A 21,368-nucleotide genomic window follows, 5' to 3' on the forward strand; every position below is an offset into this window, starting at 1 on the left:
GTCACCCAATCCCAATTCACTCTCAAGGGTCAACCCCCACACCCCCATCCCGGCTCGGGTTCGGAAATCGGGCAAAGGTTGTCAATTCAACTATGGAAAACAACTTCTTGGTTCTTTCGGTAAATTTTTATTATTTCCCTTCTACGTGGCTTTACCGAAAGAACCAAGAAGATGAATCCTGTATAGCCCATGAAGACAAACATTACAAGTATGTATTCATCATTAGTATACATTTATCATTAAACTTGTTTAAAGCAGGAAAGAATCAGACTCTCAAGGCAAATCGAGAGGGACCCTGCTGATGTTTCGATTTAAAGCTTTCGTGACTGCAGGGATTCATCTTCTTGGTTCTTTCGGTAAAGTCACGTAGAAGGGAAGTAATAAAATAATAAAAATAAAACATAATAAAATCAAATATTTCTCACGACGTTTCGGCTACAACGCAAGCAGCCGTCTTCACCTGAAGACGGCTGAGAAATATTTGATTTTATTATGTTTTATTTTTATTATTTTATTACTTCCCTTCTACGTGACTTTACCGAAAGAACTAAGAAGATGGACCCTGCTGAGTTAATTTCGGTAGAGGGCGACAATGAGTTTCCCCAAACGAGCAATTTTTCTCTTTTAACATTTGGATCTTGGAAGATTTTTCTCTCAAATGATTTTTTTTACAAATTACTTATTTGTATCTATTCAAAGCAATTGTTTTATTTACAAGGTAAGGACCCACCGAGCTATAATAGCTGATTTTCCAGAAGCGACCTGGCGAGCCAAATACTCTAAACGCGCGATGTTGATTCTGAATGTGGAGAAAAAATCCTGGAGAAAAATCCACACAAACTCCAAATATACAGCAGACGTCAAGGTCGGGATCGAACCCACGACCTCCTGTTTACCAGGCGAGGGGGTTAATATCTCGCCACCGTGGTGCCGCCGATAGCCACTTAACTAACTTATAAATGTACTTTCTCGTACACTTGATCAATCACCAACTCTCAACGAAGACCCCGAATTTTTGGACAAATGCAAACTTGTGGGCTATCGGTTTTCAATTTCTTTCTCCGGGGCAGCACTCACACGTGGTATTCGGGAGTGAAGCGCGGTGTGGTCACACGCGCACACACACACACTAGGGAAGCAAACAGGCGTTTGTTTACAATTTTGTATTTAAGAAGCATGCGACGTCACGTACACACGACTCGACAAGACAACACTCTCCCCACCGGGAGTCTCGGCAGAGATTCTCCACTCGGGGTGACGGTAGAGGCCCTCCGCTCTGGGATCGGTCGGGTAGTTTGGCTTACTCTACTACGCTGGGCACAAGTCTTGGAAGAGATGGGAGTATCCTCGCTTTAACGCCACCACGTTGCGACCTGCCAATTGACGAACAGCGGTGTAGCCATTTATACTGCGGGGTGAAGAGCCGGTGGAATTCGAGAAACTTGTGTCTTCGTTTCAACTACCATGGCAGCATTTCGAAATGTAGTGATTTAGCAATGACACTAGACTCTCGATAATCTGTGTGCGGTTTTTCCGATTTGCGGATTAACCATGCACATGAGATTTTAACATAAATTAACAACTAATAGATTTTCCCTTAAGCCCAAATTATCTAAAAACGGTGATACATTGTTATTCTTGGAAATGTGTATTGCAAGTCACGTGCTTAAACCGAACAAACATTTTTCTCCGGTGAATCAAACGCGATCTCCTCTACAGTACAGGAGTTACATATCTTTACAACAGTGGGGGCGGAGTTTGATTGATGTTGATTGGCGTGGCTCTGCTATCATCCACTTAGCGGGCCGAGTCTTCTGCGCGGGAGCAGGAAAGTGTTATCATCACTGAGCACGTGCATCCATCGATGGATAATTGTGGATTATCCACGATTTTTACTTATCCATGGCCATTCTCCCCATCATTTAGCACGCGAAGTCGAGTCTACTGTCCTCAATTAAAGTATGTCAGACATACCCCATAACTGTAAAAGCTCCCCACAAAATGTAGTCTGGCGTTAAGAGGTTTTATTCTAGCGCGGTGTCTCCCCAGACAATACGTGACCACTCCTCTGTTGTCGGTGACAAATCCCTTTGAGATACTGTTACAACATCATGGCACCAACTGGGATATAACTGGCAATGTGAATACCGCAAACCCGTTGTTAGATCATCATCAAAGGAAATTAAAAAAAACATATTACGTATTGTCGTAATTGTTATTAAGCACTTGCCATTTACCCGCTATGCTCACTCATCCCAGGAACGCAACCCCATCCTTTCCCCACTGGAACCGGGTTTCTGCATTCGCGAATCCTGCATGCGCGAGCGTTTTCAAGAAGGTAACCCTCCCGGAGAAGAGAGGCTTTCACGGTACAACTCGAAAGACGCAACGCATTTGGAGAAATGGTCAGGCTGCATCGGAGGCAGAGGTCGCAAACGGGTTTTGATTCCTTACCCGTACCCGGCCGCACCAGGGTCGCAAACGGGTACCTGTACCCGTACCCGGCCAGGTACGGGTAGCCGGGTATCGGGCAGGGTACGGGTATCGGGTACCCGGTTGCGACCTCTGATAGGAGGTTAACACTGTCAAGCATTGAGGTGGCGGTGCTGAGATCTGGAGTTTAAAATGTTGGTGTCAGCAAACACGCGATTAATCTGGAGTCTCTTGTTGAGCAAGTTGCTGGCACAACTGGGACGATTCACTCCCTCCCGTGATTCAATTACTTGATCGGGTTTCCCGGGAACAACTCCAGAACCCATACCACCTCATGGTCCAGTAAGTAGTTGGCGTCAGTTGAGAGGTGGATTAAGTCAATGGAAAAAAGTGATCCATCTGTGTCCATCTGTGGGGAGATGATACAATATAAACTATCAAAAGTCGATGACAGTTTTCCAATGTAGCTCACTTAAATGATCTTAAATGCAGATGGATCATCAAGTTTTTCCAGGGACATCCGTCAAATAACACATTTTTGCCAATTCGTAAAGAGGATCCACCGTGGCAACAAGGGTTTAACACCCCATTCACACGTTGGGCTTATAAAGTAAAATGCAATCCCATCTGAAGATGCTGTCATATGCATCGGACAAAAAGTCCACTATCTGTGCGATCCAACTCACAAGAGTATATTTTTATAAAAGTCACTTTTTGTCTGTTTAGTTTGTTGTCCTTACCCCGCACGTCCGTTTAACACGGTTGGCTACGTACGGCGCAAAATAAGTTCAACATACATGCATACTATTTACATGTACATATGTTTTTCGGGATATGTCATCATAAACCGCTCCACCTATAACGTGAAGGTGGCATTAAAAATCTTGTGATGTTTATGTTTATGCAGTTTAAGGAAACAAGGTCAGAATTACACAAATATCTGACCTCTTACCCAAAAACTGTGGTTACTGGCCGTAGCGCTGCTTATCGATTGAATTTCAACGGACGTCCCACTATTGTATGAACTGGTGGCTGGCGAGGGTCAGGCGAGTGGTGAATGTCCGACAAGGATCAGGTGCGTACAGTGTCCATATCAAGTCACCACGTCCACAACATTGTCTCTGCCACCTAATCCCAAACGATCGCCGGGAATCAAACCCACGCAACTCCAAACGCTTCTGCCGAACCACCGAACCACCGAACCCCGATCCCCTCCCGCCGAACACCACCGGCGACCACCAATCGGTCGAGCGCCGTCAGTCCTGATCGCTGGTGCCACGGCCCCCGGTACCGCCGACGCCGCCGGCTCTGGTGTCGTCGTAGTAGTATCGGCGCTTGAGGGCGCGGTACTTGCGCACGTGGTAGAGCGCCTCGAGCTCGCGCCCCACGTAGCGGCCGCGCTCCAGCAGCGCGCGGATCTTCTCCGGGTCGCGCTCGTCCGCGTTGCGCTGGAACGAGCGCTTGAGGCGGTCGCGGAAGTAGGCGGCACCCTTGGGGTACTCGCGCCCCAGGTACAGCAGCTGCTCGCGGCCGACACATTTTACAAGCGGGAAGTATTGCAACAAATCACACTGGTACTGCATCCGTAACGCAACAACGGGTGTCTCGGTGTTTAGTTTTTTTTAAACTAGCGACGTCCAGAACTCACAACCGCCTCTCTAAAGGCAGCTGTGCTCAATCCACCGCTGAAGATGCTCCCCCTCATTGCTGACCTGTTTGTAGAGCTGTATCACTTCATGGCGCAGCGAGTTGGACATCGTGTGGGCTGCAAGGAATCACAGGGATCAGAGTCCAGACAAGGGTCAGATTCGTTACATAAAATAAAACAGAACGTGCCTTCATATAACACGTTCCTTCGAAGTGGGCAGGTAGGAACTTGGTTGGACAGCGCATTCGTGCACGACAGACAAATATGCACGACAGACAGACAAATAATCCCTGGTGGGCAGTGTGGAACCTGTTGTTCCTACCTGTACCATTTACATGCACCCACATCTCAAGAGGCTGTACAGAAACAGCAACCCATAGACTTACGAGAGACCCAGAGACTCGCACAGACCAATCAGTGCAATGCGGCTGTATTAAACGTCTCGATATAAACAGTGGGAATATTTATGAGCAACACATTCAGCCTGATATTGATCTGGAAAGCCAATAGGCTGATGGGCTAAAACATTTTTGTGTGCGGAGGCACAGACAGGAATTCTGTTTATATTGGCTTTCGTCCCGACAATGTTTGAAGTTTAGTTAACGATTTAGGCAGAAAACAAACTCTGGTGGTTTAGGGACACGAGCGTGGAGTTTCCTTCATCATCATCATCATTGGCCATGCTTAATCCACTGCTGGATGACCGCCACCCTAAGCCGCAGCTGCCATTACTTTGTATGATCCAACGATGTAATAATCATCCATCGTTCCATCTCCGCCTTGTTGACATCCTATCGGACGCGTCCAATTCCTCAGAACGTCGTTGTTAAAAGACTTTGAGATCACTTTGTGGCGCCACATTATAGCACTACCACAGCCAAGTCATTGCCCCGACGACTTACCACAACATATCCGCCTGCAGCCAAATGCGCCTCATGTCAGATTAGCAAGAAGCCAAGCAGGAAATTTGCCTGGATAGTGCTTGGATGGTCAACCAGCATGCATAATAAGTCAATGTGTTATAGGCTGCGAGGCTATGTGTTGAGTGGCATAGGACGACACGGAAAGACAGCAATTGTTGTACGGTACTCCTATGATGCCACGTCTATGCTCTCCCCGCCTTCAGAATGAGAATATGTGTGAATACTTGAGTAATCCGAGGAGCTCTTTTTCACAGATGTCCAGTCGGGGTGGTTCACAACGTTACAACAACAAATGCAACAGGAATGCCAAGTATAGGAAGCTAAGTAAATCACTAAAACACACATAAATTTAACTAAACTATTGTATTTTACCTGTTTAAGACCCTCAGTGGGTCTTCTTATTCAGAAGCGACCCGACCACAAATGATTGCTCAACGAGAAGACTCTAAAACACGTGGTGTTGATTCTAAACATGGCGAAGAAATAACCAGCGGACCCGGGAAAAAAATCCACGCGACCACGGGGAGAGAGAGAGAGAGACCGCACACTCCAAATATACAGCAGCAGCAGGCGTTGTCAGGGGCCGAGATGGAACCCACGACCTCCTGCACACCAGGCGAGGTAGTTAACATCTCCTAGCCACCGTGATGATGATGATGATGATGAGAGAGTGAGAGACACGCAAACTCCAAGTATACAGCAGCAGGCGTCACGGTCGGGGTAGAGCACACGACCTCCTGCATACCAGGCGAGGTAGTTAACATCTCCTAGCCACCGTGATGATGATGAGAGTGAGAGACACGCAAACTCTAAGTATACAAGAGGCGTCGGGGTCGAACCCAGGACCTCCTGCACACCAGGCGAGGTAGTCAACGTCTCCTAGCCACCGTGATGATGATAAGAGAGAGAGAGAGACACGCAAACTCCAAATATACAGCAGCAGGCGTCAGGGTCGGGGTCGAACCCACGACCTCCTGTACACCACGCGAGGTAGTTAACATCTCATAGCCACCGTGATGATGATGAGAGAAACGCAAACTCTAAATATACAGCAGCACGCATCGTCAGGGTCGGGGTCGAACCCACGACCTCCTGTACACCAGGCGAGGTAGTCAACATCTCACGAAGCCTACGTACGCCTCAGCGGTGTGTGTGTGTGTGTGTCGAGCGGCGCCCTCTTACTCTGCGGGCATGAGCGAGGGGTCTCCCCGCAACTCGAGCTGACGGGGCCGAGGGTTGCAATGCGAAGCCGGGGTCGGAGGCGGTCACGGTGCCAAGGAAAATGCGCGGCTGCCAGAAGGCCGCGGTTTAGATTTCGCACCACGCATGGGCTGTGAAGGTCACGTGGGCGGGAGGCTTTGGGCCAATAGGAAGCCGGGGGTGGCCCTGGCCGCCCGGTCTCTTATCCGTTGTAGGGATTTTGAGGTGAAGTACAAGACCCGGGCTTCCCATTGGTCACCGCTGTTTGTTTACGTAATTAACATAATTTATGCAAAGTTGGCGGGCGGCTTGCATAAATTATGCAAATGAGGGTCGACGTTGACGCGTCGGGGAGGGGCGATATCGCCTCGCCGCGATATATCGTGCGATATAACTTCCACGATAACCCTATCGTAAAGAATCGTTATGGCGCGATTATCGTTGGTGCTTTTATTTGCCTTGAATATATAAATACAGTGGGTTCTTTTACTGGCGAAAAAACTATTTACGACGTGAAATTAAGTAAAAAAAATATTTAAATGTTGAGAAATAAGTGTAGTAATTTGATATCGCGAAATAAAATGTACATGTAAAATAAACATATAAAATAATTATATATGTATAATATATAGCGACATAAATATTTTATATCGCGATATAAATTTAAGAAACTTTTATCGCGATAAAAAATATATAAAAACTTATATCGCGATGTATACAATATATCGTTATATAAAAAAATATATATAATATTAAATATATAATATGTTAAATATACATATAAAAATATAAGTAAAATATGAAGCGACATACGATATTTTATATCGCGATATCAATTTACCAAACTTCTGTCTCGCGATAAATGCGAATCTGAACAAACCCCGTACTGCCTATTCGTTGCGAATAAGGTCCGTGGTCCGAAACGTCGTCGCCTTGGTTCCCATTGACGTGCAGCAGCGACGTGGACGTGGGGGAATGGGGCCGTCCATAAATGACGTCACGCGATTTTGGACGATTTTTGACCCCCCCCCCCCCTCGTCGCACGGCGTCACAAAAAGTCAGACCCCCTTCAAATATGACGTCACAAAGCTCTGCCCCCTCCCCCCCCAAAATATAACATGCTTCAAATCGCTTTAAACTATTGTCATAGTAGTGCGTATTTAATGTGGCGCTGCACTCTGATGTTGTAGGAGAAAACATTTATTAAAAAGTCTATTTAATTAAAGTAGAACGTGTTGTCTATATTTATTTAAAGTTGCGCATTTTGACGTGACGTCACATTTCTTAAACCCCTCATAAATGACGTCACGCACCTGGAGGGGGGGGTCAGAGGGGGGGGGGTTGAGAAACGTGACGTCACATCAAAATGCGCAGCTTTAAATAAATATATAATTGTTATAACAACACTCATTGTTATAACAACACTCCTACAACATCGGAGTGCAGCGCCACATTAAATACGCACTACAATGACAATAGTTTAGTTTAAAGCGATTTGAAGCATTTTTATTTTTTAAATGGAAATATGGTTTTGGGGGGTGGGGGGGGCAGAGCTTTGTGACGTCATATTTGAGGGGAGGGGGTCTGACTTCTTGAATAGGAGGCTTTCATCCAGCAGTGGAGAGATAATAGCTGCCGCTGATTATAATAATGTTGGTAGTGCCTCAAGCGAAGGGTTTAGAACAACATTCTCAACCCGTGGGGCACGTGGAGGGGTTGCCAGCGTTTTCACCGCAGACCAAACCCAGTCACGTCTCTCAGTCAGACCCAGGTCGATTATTTATCAACAACAACGCAGTCTCCTGCACTAAAGCTCAACGCAGCCGACACCGGTACCATACATCTTGGAACAAATCTATTCCTGCCGCCAGACACACAGATGCCAAATTCCTGGACCGTTCCGGTCAAATCTGGACAGGTGGCAAGCAGAGTGGGTGAGTGGGTGGGTGAGTGAGTATGCGAGTAGGTGAGTGGGTGAGTGAGTGAGTAGGTGAATGAGTGGGTGACTGAGCCAATGAATGTGTGAGTGGGTGAGTGAGTAGGTGAGTGGGTGGGTGAGTGAGTGAGAAAATGAGTGGGTGAGTGGGTGAGTGGGTGGGTGAGTGAGTATGCGAGTAGGTGAGTGGGTGAGTGAGTGAGTAGGTGAATGAGTGGGTGACTGAGCAAATGAATGTGTGAGTGGGTGAATGGGTGAGTGAGTAGGTGAGTGAGTGGGTGAGTGAGCAAATTAGTGGGTGGGTGAGTGAGCAAATGAGTCGGTGAGTGGGTGGGTGAGTGAGTAGGTGAGTGGGTGGGTGAGTGAGTGGGTGAGTGAGTAGGTGAGTGGGTGAGTGGGTGAGTGGGTGAGTGGGTGAGTGAGTGAGTGAGTATGTGAGTGAGTGAGTGAGTAGGTGAGTGGGTGGGTGAGTGAGTAGGTGAGTGGGTGGGTGAGTGAGTAGGTGGGTGAGTGAGTAGGTGAGTGGGTGGGTGAGTGAGTAGGTGAGTGGGTGGGTGAGTGAGTCGGTGAGTGGGTGAGTGAGTGAGTGAGTAGGTGAGTGAGTGAGTAGGTGAGTGGGTGGGTGAGTGAGTAGGTCATCAATGCTGTGCGGTCTCCTGTATTGAAGTTCAGCACAACACAACACGACAGGGCAATACCGGTGCCAGATCTCGGCACACAAGGCAACCCCTGCCACCCCCGGTACGCAGATGCCGATTCCTGGAGTGTCCGGATCACACTCGGCCACGTGTCGGGATTAAACCCGTACCTGTGACTTACCCCCAGGCCAGGTTTGCTGTAGGGTTTCAAACGATACTTATTGTTAGTCAGTTTAACACGTAGTAGAAATAGGGTTTCGCGACCAATATAGTCATCCATAATCGAGGTTATTTTCTAGATAGATCGCGTAAATAATATAAATGTGCCGTTAAACCCGCCGCCAAGCCGACACAGCCATACTCTTAGGTTTTATCGGTAAAGTCACGTAGGTAGAAAATAATACATAAGAAAATAATATCATAAAATAATAACAAATGAAAATAAATCAATTAAATCACGACGTTTCGGAGGCAACACAAGCTTCCTTCATCAGGTGTAAAAAGGCACAGCAAAATAACTGTGCCCTTTTTAAATTATTATTTTTTACCAACGTGACTTTACCGAATAAACCTAAGAGTAAGAATCCTTGCAGTCACGAAAGCTTCAAATCTAGAACCGACACAGCCCACGAGTAAGGGGTTTGTCACGTAAACAAAACGTGCCAATTCGTTGCTAGTTCAGCGCTCAGCATTGTGTGATGGAGAATAAACCCACGACAACATTTACCATTCTAGTACGGTGAGGTTTCGCCGGTAATTACAACGATCAGCAGCATTATCAGGCGACACGCTCGTCAGACGCGTTTAATGACACATTTATATTAACCCCTCCCCCCGCAAATAAATAAAACCTCCGCTATTGTGGATATAATAATTGTGCGCCTTCTGTTGGAGACAAACAGGGCTAACTCGCAATATTCACCCACCACCCCTACCAAGTGGGGAAGCATTAACAAGAGGCAAGTTCATCTTCTTGGTTCTTTCGGTAAAGTCACGTAGAATGGAAATAATAAAATAATAAAAATAAAACATAATAAAATAATTCTCACGACGTTTCGGCCACAACGCAAGCAGCCGTCCTCAGGTGGAGAACAAGTCCGTCAGAAAGACAGCGACCTGTTCTTCGCCTGAGGACGGCTGCTTGCGTTGTGGCCGAAACGTCGTGAGAATTATTTTATGTTTTATTTGTATTATTTTATTATTTCCATTCTACGTGACTTTACCGAAAGAACCAAGAAGATGAATCCCTGCAGTCACGAAAGCTTTAAATCGAAAAAAGAGGCAAGTTGCTGCCCGTTGTGAGTGACCCTTGCTGACCCCGCGATGTCAAGAGTCACCACTGCGGTGCCACATTGCGCGTGATGGAGTCGTAGACCGAAGGTCAAACGTGGACATGCGCACGAGCAGATCGAGTCCGTTCCCGAGTGACCGTCGCAGGAGGTTCGGTGGGAGAGGCTGGTGCAGTGGCTCCTGCCGGGGTTGACGGGTCTTTTCAATGTTGCGTGCATATTTGTTTGTGTGTCTCCGTGGAGAGATGTACGGCGGAGGCTGTAGGGCAGGGTGGGGAACGTCCGGCCCGTGGGCTGTACAAGGCCCGCGAAATCATTGGGTTTGGCCCTGCCAAGGCAACCGCAGGCGGGACTCGAAATTCAATAAATCTAGGAGCAAACCTGGAAAAGCAGTTGCGAGTAGCAATATCATCAATACCAGCCAACATCATCACACGCCTCACCAAAGAGAAGCAGTTTCACCCATCACATTAGGGGTGAGTTAATTAAATGTTTGACCAAATATAACAGGCAAATGTTTCGATTTAAAGCTTTCGTGACTGCAGGGATTCATCTTCTTGGTTCTTTCGGTAAAGTCACGTAGAAGGGGAATAATAAAATAATAAAAATACAACATAATAAAATACAATTCTCACGACGTTTCGGCCACAACGCACGCAGCCGTCCTCAGGTGAAGAACAGGTCTGTCGGAAAGACAGCGTCCGTGAGAATTGTATTTTATTATGTTTTATTTTTATTATTTTATTATTTCCCTTCTACGTGACTTTACCGAAAGAACCAAGAAGAACAGGCACATTTTTATGTTGATAATTTTGTATGGCCCGCGAATGATGTTATAAACATCCAAATGGCCCTTGGCAGAATAAAGGTTCCCCACCCTGTGCTGTCGGGTCTTCTACATCCTTGTTGTTATATTCTCAACAACGACGTCAGTTTTTCCCGTGGTTATTATTTTTATTTTTTTGTGTCGCGTATTACGAAACGACGACCCACATCGAACGATCTGTCAGTTCGCCAGCATCGGGGCTCAAGCAAGCCTCGTGGCGTTGCTGATGAGACACCTGAATGTTGAAGCCAGTCCAGAGTTTGCTTGCATTGTTGCTGCTGAAGTGAAGCGCTTCCAGGAGAGCACGTGCGTCTCGTGGGATGTGTGCAACATACTTCATTTATATATTTTTTAAGTGCATGGCCAGATTTTTATAGACACGTATGTCGTTTTTTTCCCATTAAACTCTGTTAGATTCGTGGTCACGACGAACCACTTATAGCCCCAACTCAAACCCGCATTGACCAGCGTGGCGAAGTATGGTCAAACAACCCCCATTACCGATGCGGTGCGGTTGAGGCCTTGATCCAGCAGTAGATTGGCTGTCAACTAAACATGTACGATTTAAAGTAACTTTTTGTTAGCCAATGTGCACATCACCCCTCGGTGCACGTGCCCAAAATCCGGGATTCGGGGGCCTGGACAGTGTTTGGATGAGCGACCACTCACTGTGTGCGTGCCAGGTGCTATAGGCTGCCTTTTTGGCCACGTTGTAGTCAGCAGAGGGCAAGCGGAGCAAAATCCACCTTCGTACTGTACTGACATCCTCCCAACATCATTGTTCCCCGCTCTCCGCCAAACCCCGCACTGGCAGTCACGTAGCTCCATACTATTAACATTCCTTCCCTTTATTCATGCTAACCCTACTCCCTCGCTTTGATGCTGCTAATCCTGCATAATGCACGGGCATAATATGACTTTGAAACCCCGCCCACCTCCTACGCATTCCCCAAGTAGTGACTAATCCCATATCTGCATTTCCCATAAATATGCTAAATTCCTATTGATATGCAAATTCATTTGTCAAGGCGCTCTTCCCCCTCCAACCCAGCTTAAATATACGCTGCCAAGCCTGGTGGTGTTTCATTCAGACGCTGTCTTTCCGACAGACCTGTTCTTCACCTGAGGACGGCTGCTTGCGTTGTGGCCGAAACGTCATGAGAATTGTATTTTATTATGTTTATTTTTATTATTTTATTATTTCCCTTCTACGTTACTTTACCGAAAGAACCAAGAAGATGAATCCCTGCATTCACGAAAGCTTTCAATCGAAAAATAACAACAACCTCCGACGAACCCGCACGGCTCGAGCAGGGAACCTCATCCAGCAGTGGAGTGACCAAGGGGCATGGGGCTGCTAGGTCGGCCCCATTGCGAGAGAGACAGAGAGAGAGAGGACTGTGCTTCCCAGCGGATTCTCGCCGGTGTCACGCCAAGGACATTGGTTCTGAATCGGGAATTTTGCCAGAGCGGCCGCTTGTGCCAGGGGGTGTGGGGGGGGAGGGCCCTTTGTCACGAGACGCAGATTTTCGCTCAAATTTACCGTCCACCCCAACGCTGTCCCCGTCGGCGCAACACCGCGGATTTCCACGCGCTAATGGGCGCACGCTTATCACAGCGCTGGGGCAAACAGCGCCGGGCAAAACGCGCTTAACTTCTTATTAACGGGTTCGCGAGTTTGCCAACGTCGCTTATTAATTGAGCCGATTGTTTACCCGTGCGCGCGTAGTTTATGGCCGTGTACCGGAGCAGACGCAGCGCGCCCCAGGCAGTTTGTGGAGCGAGCTGGAATCTCGCACTATCATCGCTCGCACGCTCAGCACCACGTCATGTTTGGCCAATGAGTCGTTAATTCGGTGTAACGCCGCCACGGAATCTCCGTGCGTGACCGATAACGACACGCGCCAGCCCACGCGTAGTGATGGGGTAAGAGGTGGCCGGGGTGGGGTGGGGTTCGTGGCAGCAGCGGTGGTTTATCAACCTACTCGAACGCCGTCTCTGAATGACACGACGCCGATTGGACGGAGGTGCGTGCGTGCGTGCGAGCGGGAAAGGAGACTAATTAATAATAATCATCTTCATCATCGTGTAATAATGCTACCACGAGCAAATACGGGGTGCTTCAAAAAAATGTTAACACTTACACGGGACGATCGTTTTAAATGGCAAAAGAACGGATAGTAACACTGTGACATGATAAGAAGTATTCTTGGTTCTTTCGGTAAAGTCACGTAGAAGGGAAATAATAAAAGAATATAAATATAAAACAATAAAAACAAATTATTGCTGTGGATTTCACACCTGATGATGATTGCGTGTGTTGCAGTTGAAACGTCGTGAGAATTTTAATTGTTTTATATTTTTATTATTTTATTATTTCCCTTCTACGTGACTTTACCGAAAGAACCAAGGATATTAATCCCTGCAGTCACGAAAGCTTAAAATCAAAATGATAACAAGTGTAAATGTCAATAGCTTCAAGGTCCCCATAGTGTAGCTTCAAAAAGTTAAAGATTTTTCCACTTACATAATTGGAACCTCATTTGCCAGTAAAAATAAAGGTGTCAGTTTTGTTGCCAGATAGAAGGGTAAAAAAACAATTATCATTCTTCCACTTGTTCACCGTCATTGTCAACGCCTGCCCTGGGAATAATCTCCAGGTGGTCTCCAGAGCCCGGAGCCAGCGCGTTTCTTGTGATGGTGCTGTTGCAAATTCTCAGCAGTGGTTAACTTTTTTTTAAGCACCCTGTAAGCAGTGACTTGTCGACAGCGAACGGTGAATATTATGACCGCACGCGTTTGCTGCTGGGACTGCGTCCTCCAAGAAGCCGGTGTGGAGGATGATTGGTTGTTTAACACGTGGTCGGAGACTTTCGCGACCAATATCATCCACAATAGAGGTTTTTTTTCTATGGGTTTGATCGCGTAAATATATAAATGTGTCGCTAAAACCCGCCACCACCCGACACGGCCAACTAGTAAGGGTTGTCACGTAAACAGAACGTGCCAATTCGTCACTAGTACAGCACTAACCGGTGTGTTGGAGAGCCAAGCCACAACATTTACAATTGTAAATTGGCGGGTTTAACGACATATTTATATATTTACGCGATTTAACCCCAAAAACCCCCTCTATTATGGATGATATTGGTCGCGAAAGCCTACTACGTGTTCAACAGAACTTAGTTTGTTTCGATTTAAAGCTTTCGTGACTGCAGGGATTCATCTTCTTGGTTCTTTCGGTAAAGTCACGTAGAAGGGAAATAATAAAATAATAAAAAAATTTACATCATAAAATACAATTCTCACGACGTTTCGGCCACAACGCAATTCTCACGACGTTTCGGCCACAACGCAAGCAGCCGTCCTGAGGACGGCTGCTTGCGTTGTGGCCGAAACGTCGTGAGAATTGTATTTTATTATGTTTTATTTTTATTATTTTATTATTTCCCTTCTACGTGACTTTACCGAAAGAACCAAGAAGATTACTTTGTTTCATCCAATCCCCTGTGTAGCTATTAACATTGTAATTTTTTTTTACGATTGTCCACGCGTGATAAGCCACTTCGCTGAGCTACCATTTGCGATAACCACGTGGCTTCTGAAAAAAAGAGCCGTAGATCTCAGTAGGGCCCTTTCTTGCTGCAATAAAATCAACGAAAACTAGTTTAATTTCTACGGTTTTTACATGTAGGAGAGATGTCACACGGATGGAGTGCGCAGAGCGAGACGCCGGGCGGGTGACGCGCCTGTAAGCCCAGCACCGCGGAGGCAGCAGCAGCAGCAGCGGGGGAGGGGTGGATCACACGCAGATGTTGCGAAACTCCCCTTCCCATGAGATGATCCGTCAATAAAAATAAAAACTGCGCAAACAAAACGCGCCGCTGACCACCGTCACGTCGCCAGCGTGTCCGCTTGGCCGGCCCATCCTCTGGCAAACAGGACGATGCATCTCAACGGAACTCTCTGCTGGCCCCAATAAATGATGCCCGACCGACTGCCTGAACGCGTCTCTTATCTGACTCGCGGAGGCTGGCCGAGCGGCTCCGGTATCACCTGTAGGCGCCAAGGCCACCGCCGCCTCTTCCTTTGAGTGGTGGTGTTGGTGGTGGTGGAGGCGCCGCCACCACCACCAACACCACCACGCGTTTGTGTTGACCGTGGCACTGGGACAGCTGGGGCCCAGCGATTCTACCAACAACAACAACAACCCCCATTCGCCACTAAGTGGCGGTGACGTCACCACGACGCTTGTGCCAGGCCAAGTGCACCTTGAGGCTATCACGTGAAGTGTCGAACGCCCGCTGGCAGGAGGTCACGGGGCAGACCCAGCAGGTGCCACGGGTCGACTGACCGAGATGACCGAGATGACTGGCTGATGCACCACCTGTGCCCCCTACTGTACCAACTTGCTGTGCTTTAGCCACCCGGCGCTCCGCTCGTTGTTGTGAGCCCACACTCACACCAGCAGATAACCAACGTCTAGACCACCCACACACTCACCAGCCCTCTCTCTCACCCACCATGGTCGGCCTTCACAGGGGCACGGGTTGCGACAGGCCACGTGGCGTTTGAGATGATCTTTCGCAAGCAGAGAGTTGCAATCTGGCCGTGTATTTTCCTTTCTTGCATTCGTAGCTTTCTGACCCGCTTCCTGCTTGGGCACACGTGGCAAGGAGCTTCATAGCTCATCGGATTTGTCCAGTGTAAGCCACGATTCTGATATGTAACACGGCAACGCTGTTCGTGATCGTTCCGTTTAACACGCAGGAGGCTTTCGCGACAAATATCATAAATATCATCCATAATATCGGGTTTTTGGGGGGGCTTAGGGGCCGTCCATAAATGACGTCACGCGATTTTGAACGTTGTTTGACGACCCCCCCCCTCCTAGTCACACGATGTCACAAAGCTCTGCCCCCCCCCCCAAAAAAATAAAACATGCTTCACATCGCTTTAAACTATTGTCATTGTAGTGCGTATTTAATGTGGCGCTGCACTCTGATGTTGTAGGAGAAGACATTTATTACAAAGTCTATTTAATTAAGTAGAACGTGTTGTCTATATTTATTTAAAGTTGCGCATTTTGATGTGACGTCACATTTCTCAAACCTCCCCCTCGTCACACATCGTCACAAATGTCTGACCCCCCCCTCCCATGTGCGTGACGTCATTTATGGACGGCCCCTTACATCACGTAAATATAAATTTGTCGTTAAACCCTCCACCACCCGACACAGCCAATTAGGCGATCACCTGATGAAGCTAGTTGTAATTACTGGCGAAACGTCGTACTCAGATTGCAAATGTTGTGGATTTTCTCTCCAACACACAACCCGTGTAGTGCTGTACTCGTAACGAATTCGCACATTTTGTTTACGTGACAAACCCCTTACTAATTCGCTGAGTCGGGTGGTGGCGGGTTTAACGACACATTTATATTGACGCGATAGAACACAAAAAAAACCCTCTGTGATGGATGATTGCTTTGGGCTGTATTCTTTTTCTTGCGTTGAATTCGTATCCCACATTAGCACGGTTGGTTACGTATGGTCGCCAAAAGAATGTCAACATAGGGCAGTCCTCGGCGTACGAGCCTAATTCGTTCCCGAGTCCCCGTTCGTAAGTAGAACCGTCCGTAAGTCGAAATGTTCGTAAGTCGAAGCGTCCGTAAGTCGAACCGTTCGTAAGTCGACACACAACAACGCGGTGATTTCAAACGCCAATACGGCCAGCGTTATGAACCGCGTCACAGTTCAACAAAAACGGAAGCATTGTCAGACGCACAATGAAAACTAAATATTGCACATTTGCATAGCAAAAACAATTTGACGAATTAATTTAAATGTTGCAAAAAAACAGCTTGCTTTACGTGCATACATATCTGACCGAGTGCGATCACACGACACAATTCACACAGAGTGACAACACCGACCCACGTCGTCATCATTATCATCATCATGCTGCTGTCAAACCCCAGCAGTGGTTTCAAATGCTGTGACGGCCCTCACTCACTCACACTGACGATGAGTGAAGACCACCAACGTTTCGATTTAAAGCTTTCGTGACTGCAGGCATTCATTTTCTTGGTTCTTTCGGTAAAGTCACGTAGAAGGGAAATAATAAAAAAATGAAAATATTTTTATATTATTTAAATATAGTATTATATTATTTTAAAATGTTGTATTTTTATTATTTGATTATTTCCCTTCTACGTGACTTTACCGAAAGAACCAAGAAGGCCACCAACGTTGACAGCGTCTATAATCCAGCAGTATTCCGCCGCCCCGAGTAGTTGATCGCGACCGACTCCTTTGTTTGAAGCGATTCGCTGGAGTTCGTGCCACGACCTACTCACGTCCATTACGTACGTGTGTGTGTTAGACTTCTTTCGCACCGTACGTAGCCACTCAACTGTGCTAATCGGAGGTGCGGGGGTCGTGCTATTCCTTGGTACGCAGACGGACGTGGGCCCACATCGAACTTGAATCCGGCCCTTGGCCTACACATCGCATTTGGGGCTTTGTCGATGAAGACTTTCCCCTCTCACCTACACCCCACCTCCTCCATGGCTGCTTCCCAAGATTTCGATGCCCCGCTGCTGTTGATGGGGGAGGGGAGGGGAGGGAGCCCAGGATGCTGGGATGTGAGCCCGGGTTGACTCCATGCCAGGGCTTGGCGGTAGGCTCGAAGTTGATTGCCTCAGAGGAGACAGCGGCCCAGGGGCACCGCCGAGGGAGAAGATAAATAACACGGGAGAGAGAGACACACAGAGACACAGAGAGAGAGAGACACACACACAGAGACACAGAGAGAGACACAGAGACAGAGAGACACAGAGACACAGAGAGAGAGAGAGACACACAGAGAGACAGAGACACAGAGAGAGAGAAACACACACACAGAGAGAGAAAGACACAGAGACAAAGAGAGAGCGAGACACACACAGACAGAGAGACACACAGAGAGAGAGAGAGACACACAGAGACAGAGAGACACAGAGACACAGAGAGAGAGAGAGACACACAGAGAGAGACACACACACAGAGACAGAGAGACACAGAGACAGAGAGAGATAGACTAAAATAGAGAGAGACACACACAGACAGAGAGAGACTGAAAGAGATAGACTAAAAGAGAGAGACACACACAGAGAGATACAGAGACAGAGAGATACAGAGAGAGATACAGAGAAAAAGTTTACGAGGAGGAGGAGGTGGGTGGGTTGGTGGTGCGTAAGAGGCTTCTGTCCCACGCGACTGTAAACTTTTACTGCCTTAAGATAACGGCGTGGGTGTGGAGGGGGGGTATAAAGGTGTTGAGTGACCGAGTCTGTCTCACCAAGCGTCGCTGGGTGCTCTCCAGGCGAAGGACATCACACAAGAGGCGAGGGTGACACGCAAGAGAGTTGCTTCTTGGTGGTGACTGCGGCAGTCCCTGCTGTGATCGTAACGGGTGGGTCCTGTCTTTGTGATCTTTATTCACTCCGCCGTCGTCATCGCCGTCCAGGTCATTCTCATCTCCAGCATCATCATCCTGATCATCATCTCCACCATCATCATCCTCATCTCCACCATCATCATCAACATCATCATCTCCACCATCATCATCCTCATCTCCACCATCATCATCATCCTCATTCTCATCTCCACCACCACCACCATCATCAACATCCTCATCCTCATTCTCATCTCCAGCACCATCATCAACATCAACATCCTCATATCCACCATCATCATCTCCAGCACCATCATCAACATCCTCATCCTCATATCTACCATCATCATCCTCATTCTCATCTCCACCATCATCATCATCATCCTCATCTCCAGCACCATCATCATTCTCATCCTCATCTCCACCATCATCATCATCATCATCTCCACCATCAACATCCTCATCCTCATCTCCACCATCAACATCCTCATCTCCACCATCATCATGATCATCCTCATCCTCATCTCTAGCACCATCATAATCCTCATTCTCATCTCCACCATCATCATCAACATCATCCTCATTCTCATCTCCACCATCATCATCGTCAACATCATGATCATCTCCATCATCATCGTCGTCATCATCAACAACGTCATCATCCGGATCTTCAGCATCAAGTTTCAAGTGCCAAGTTTGTTTTGTGTAACGCACGCAGAGTGTGCTCGCTAACAGCACTTGGCCCACCAGTCGGGTAAGGCTATACGGGGGACCTTTGTCTTTGTCCGCGTGTTGAACTTCCTTCGCACCGTACGTAGCCAACCGCGCTAATTGGAGGTGCTGAGTGCGGACACCAAACTAGAACACGACAACGACGAGCAGTTTTCACGACATGAGTTTGTCAATCTCGATGTTTTAAAAGTGCGTCCGGTACCAGTGGGCTTCCTCCTACCCGACGGGAAGAGCGTTCCAGACGGCCGCAGAAGCAGCGCCATCTAAAAGCGCGGCGCGATGCGAGAGGCCAGGTTGAGTCTCGTTCGCTCGAGCGAGCGATGAGGTTAATGAAGGAGCGAGTCACGGAGAAGGATGAGTTGGAGGAGGAGGATGTGGTGGTGGTGGCGTTTGTTGTCTGGGACTTCCATTCGGATTTTTCAAGCATCATCAGCAGCAGCAGCATCAGCAGCAGCAGAATCATCAGCATCATCATCATCAGCAGCAGAATCATCATCAGCATCATCATCAGCAGCAACATCAGCAGCATCATCAGCAGCAACATCAGCATCTTCGGGGTTGACTTTGCACTGTTAAAGGTTTTAAGCAACGTGGTTCCGGGGGGGGTGGGCTTTGTGCGCTTGTGAGGTTGAGAGATAGAGATGCGCGCCTGTGTGTCTGTGTGTGTGTCTGTGTGTGTCTGTGTGTGTGATGTGTCTGTCTGTGTGTGTGTCTGTGTGTGTCTGTCTGTGTGTGTGTCTGTGTGTGTCTGTATGTGTGTGATGTGTCTGTCTGTGTGTGTGTCTGTGTGTGTCTGTATGTGTGTGATGTGTCTGTCTGTGTGTGTGTCTGTGTGTGTGTATGTGTGTGATGTTGTGGGTGCTCGCTAACAGCACTTGCCCCAACAGTCTGTTAATAGGCTATACGGGGGATCTTTGTCTTTGTGTGTGTGTATTGGGAGCGGTGGTGCAGCGGTCAGCACGCTGCGCTACGAACCCGGCGACCCGAGTTCGATACCCGCTCACGGCCAAAATCAGCGACGATTATGTGAACCGGTCCTGGGCCTCCTCTAGGCCCACTCAGCCTCAAATGAGTACCTGGTGCGGTGTGTAAACATCGCCACTGGGGGAGACAAAGGCGGCCGGGCGTGGTGCTGGCCACCCACCCCCTCGTGTGCCGTTCTGGCCTTGATCGGTGTTACTCGCCAACAGCACTTGCTCCAACAGCCTGCCGAGGCTGTACGGGGGCTCTTTGTCTTTGGGCGTTCCCCGTCTTTCTCCCTCCCGACTCGGACATTATGTAACTCCGTCCCGAGACAATGGGACAATGCGTGTGGCCTCAAGCCGATCACGGAAGCGTCTGATGCCACGCGTGGCGTAAGCCACGGCCGTGTGAGCCTCTCCGTTTGTGATGCAACACGCCGGCGGTGCGGTGCGAGGGGGTTTATTTATTTGTGTTTGTTTTAATAACAAACAAACAAAATTAACCCGTAAAAACAAAGTTTTTTCACTATAAATCCTTTATATGCGTGGCATCGGTTTTATTTTATTATTCATTTCTGTTTTTCTTGAGTAAGAGTTTCATTTTTATCACATTGGTATTTTAAATTAAATATAAGGAAAGTCGTATATAAGGATGATAAGGTTTTCAGTTTTTGTATGATTGTTTATATTGTACATTTTTGTTGTTTTCTTGAATAATTTTCTGCGTTTAGGAAAAATATATGATTGTGTTAGTGAAAAAAATGTTTTCCTAAAAAGTGGAAAATTTTGGAACATTTTTTTCACGAAAATAAATTGTCACGCACAACGAGTCTGTGTGCAAAATGTCAGCTCGATTGGATCACGGGAAGTGGGTTAAAACACGACCGAAAGATTTGCACGGTCGTAAGCGCGCAAGCAAGCAAACAAGTGAACTTAATATAAAGGATTTTAAAAGATTCCATCCTTCAAGCCGCTCCCGCGGTGGGAGGCAGGATAGGAGCCTCAACTTTTCACGAGAGAGACTAGAGCAGAAACCAGTCGACGGCCGTGAAACTACTGGACACCCGTGTCAATTAAAAAGAGCTTGACAGCCCATCAGATTCCTCCAGGGTGTGTAAGAAAAAATAAAATTCTGATTCTGAAAGACAAAGGCTGAGTTGATTGGGGGCATTAGAGGCCGGCCCGCTCAGATCCTGGGGTTAGACCAGAGGTCGCAACCGGGTACCCGATACCCATACCCTACCCGATACCCGGCTACCCATACCCGGCCGGGTACGGGTAGCCGTTTGCGATCCTGGTGTGGCCGGGTACGGGTACAGGTAGGCCGTGAGTCACTGGTGAGTA

The 21,368-nt window shown here is 47.6% G+C and overlaps 1 protein-coding gene across 1 annotated transcript; it reads right to left on the bottom strand.

Annotated features, from left to right (window-relative positions):
* Positions 1–1,148: 1,148 nt before the first annotated feature.
* On the bottom strand, positions 1,149–6,334 carry ETFRF1 (electron transfer flavoprotein regulatory factor 1). Its single transcript, XM_061579042.1, has 3 exons — positions 6,187–6,334; positions 4,146–4,198; positions 1,149–3,953 (listed from the first exon to the last, which is right to left on the bottom strand). The coding sequence occupies exons 2-3, from the start codon at positions 4,188–4,190 to the stop codon at positions 3,690–3,692; spliced, it is 309 nt and encodes a 102-aa protein (XP_061435026.1). The 5' UTR covers positions 4,191–4,198; positions 6,187–6,334; the 3' UTR covers positions 1,149–3,689.
* Positions 6,335–21,368: the final 15,034 nt, after the last annotated feature.

Source organism: Lethenteron reissneri, chromosome 68 (assembly GCF_015708825.2).
Source record: "Lethenteron reissneri isolate LAM-NWPU_2019-01 chromosome 68, ASM1570882v1, whole genome shotgun sequence".
Taxonomy (NCBI): Eukaryota; Metazoa; Chordata; class Hyperoartia; order Petromyzontiformes; family Petromyzontidae; genus Lethenteron; species Lethenteron reissneri.